At 64.5% G+C, this 2434-nt stretch overlaps 1 protein-coding gene across 1 annotated transcript in view; it reads right to left on the reverse strand.

Moving 5' to 3' along the window:
• Positions 1-3: 3 nt before the first annotated feature.
• Positions 4-2434, reverse strand: part of SOX13 (SRY (sex determining region Y)-box 13) — a gene marked incomplete at its 3' end in the record, with an annotated part of 3979 nt that continues 1548 nt past the window's right edge. The window contains exons 5-9 of the mRNA XM_010286038.1: positions 2230-2424; positions 1882-1991; positions 1654-1750; positions 1427-1570; positions 4-59 (exon numbers count right to left, since the gene is read on the reverse strand). Coding sequence (XP_010284340.1) covers positions 4-59; positions 1427-1570; positions 1654-1750; positions 1882-1991; positions 2230-2424 — 602 coding nt within the window. The remainder of the gene's footprint in view (positions 60-1426; positions 1571-1653; positions 1751-1881; positions 1992-2229; positions 2425-2434) is intronic.

Here is a 2434-nt window from a genome sequence, read left to right on the forward strand (position 1 = left end):
GGCTTGCTCCTCGTAGTAGGGCTGCTTCTCCTGGTTCGTCATGGACTTCCACCGGGAGCCTGTGCAGAGAGGAGCCGTGGGGCACGCTTAACCCCTGCCCACCCTGATGAAACCCACGCCGGCTCCCGGCTGGGATAACCATCGCGAGAGTTAATTAATGCTCGTACCATCCCCTGAGCAAACGGCAACGCCCTCCCGGCACACCGGGAACAGGTCCCCAGCCCTGACCTTCCCCGGGCACCTCTTGGGCCACGGCTTTTGATCCTCTTCAAGGTATGGTGAGCAGGTGCTGCAGCTAAAACAGGCTGTGCCGGCGTGTGACTCGCATTCCCCCGCTGGCTGACCTTCATTGCCATTGCCGTCAGCACCCGGGCAGGAGGGCAAAGCAGAGCACGGCACAAAGGCTGCTGGGCTGGCAGAGGGGCTGGGGGCCAGGCTGGCCAAGAGAAGGGATTAATCCCCTCAGCTCAGCACCTGGGAGGCGTCCAGTTTGGGAGCGAGGATAAGCTGGAGGTGCTTGGAGAGCCTCAGCATCCTTGGAGATGCTCAACAGCCAACAGGACACAGCGCTGAGCATCCTGATGGGACTACGGAGTTTGCTGGGCTTTGAGCATTGCTTTGGGCTGGGGACCTCCAGACACACCCTCCTACCACCTAAATCCTCCTGTGAGTCCCCGTGTGCCCCTTTCCTGGGTGTCCTTCACCCACTAATACGCCCAGCTCCCCCAGGGAGCTCCCCCTCCCACACCTGCACCATGAGCCTGGTGGCCCAGGTAAACCGAGGCACGGAGGCACGCAAACCGCTTGCCCGGGGTGCCCAGATGTCCTTCCCCACGCACTCGGCCCCTCGCACCACCTCAGAGCCACGTTTCCAGGAGCAGAAGAGCACACAGGAACCGAACCCCGCCTGGGTGCCCACCACCTCTGGACCAGTCCCCCGTTCTGCAGGCATCCGCCTGCTAAGTTCGCACCCCTCGAGCAGAGCATGGCTCCGGCTCCCCGGGCAGAACTGCGCCAGCTCTTTAAAGCCACGGATGTCTGCCGTGACATGCGAGGTGCATGTGTCGGAGGCAACACACAGCGCAGCCGCACTGCGCCGCTGCACGCTCGCTCCTGGCCCCTCGGACGGGCTCGCTGGCGACCGTGCCGCTGGCTTTTAATAGCGACGTGGCCACGGGGAAGGGCTGGTGTGACCGAGAGCTGCAGCAGGACCACTGCTGTCAGGGGGTGTGGGATGGCGGCTGGAGGAGGCCCACGCCATCCTAGAGTGATGCTACAACGGGGTTAGCATCGTCCTGGCGGGCGTCACCCGTACACGGGTGACCGAGGACGAGCGGAGCGAGCAGCTGGATGAAGGTTGTGTCCCCCCATGGGGATGCAGAGGAGGGTCCTGCCCCGGTGCCCCGCTGCCATCCCCAGCACTCACCCAGGATCTTGCTGATGCTGGAGTTGTGCATGTCCGGGAAGGCCTGCAAAATCTTCCTCCTCTCGTCCTTCGCCCACACCATGAAGGCGTTCATGGGCCTCTTGATGTGGTTGTTGTTCCTGGACTCGGGGAAGTGCCGTGAGCCTGCGAGGGAAACCCCGGCCGAGGTCAGGAGCCAGAGGAAGGAGCAAGTGGGGGGACACCGCGGTGCTCTCGGCCATCCTTACCGTCCATCTCACAGGTCAACAAAGCCTCATCCAGCCGGTGGGCAGGGGTCTCCTCCATCCGCTCCTTCACTGGGGAAGAATCGATCCCGACATGGTCCTGCAGGAGAGCGGAGACTCAGGAACCAGCTCCAAGCCGGAGAGCCCACCCATGGGCAGAGACCCGGCTCTGGCCTGCTGATGGGGCAGGTCGGAGCGGGGGACGGGGACCACCCATCAGGCACCCCTCACCTTGCGGTAGGGGTTGCTCAGCGATCCCTCCATGGCTCCGCTGTGGCCATGCAGCAGCTGCCGCGCGTCCTGGATGGCTTTGGTGATGGCGTCGCCTTCGCCCAGGAACCCTGGCAGGATACGAGCACGGGCACCCATCAGCGCCCACTCTTCCGACACCCCGCAGCACCCCATCCCACCCCAGCAATCACAACTGTGTGCCCCAAGGGGGTGGCACGGAGCGGCAGGTGCCCACCCAGGCCACCCCAGGGAGGAGGGACCCCAGGGAGCAAAGATGTCCCCTTTCTCTGGGAGGTGGTCAGGAGAGGGCATGGGACCATCCATCAGTGAAGGCGCTTGGGAACCCACCCAGAGGCAAGTTGGACGGGCTGGTCTGCAGGTCCCTGGTGGCCCCGTGACTTGGCGTGAGGGACTGGCAGCCGCTCATCTTCAAACTGGGCGAGCTGGAGGCACTGGGGAGGTCAGAACCTTTGGGTTTGGCCGTCAGGTTCAGCGGCTGCGCGGTCTCCTGCGACGGAGGGGGGCGAGGGGGAAGTGCAGCCCCCGGCGCACC

The sequence above is a fragment of the Phaethon lepturus genome, unplaced genomic scaffold (genome assembly GCF_000687285.1).
Source record: "Phaethon lepturus isolate BGI_N335 unplaced genomic scaffold, ASM68728v1 scaffold29434, whole genome shotgun sequence".
NCBI lineage: Eukaryota > Metazoa > Chordata > Aves > Phaethontiformes > Phaethontidae > Phaethon > Phaethon lepturus.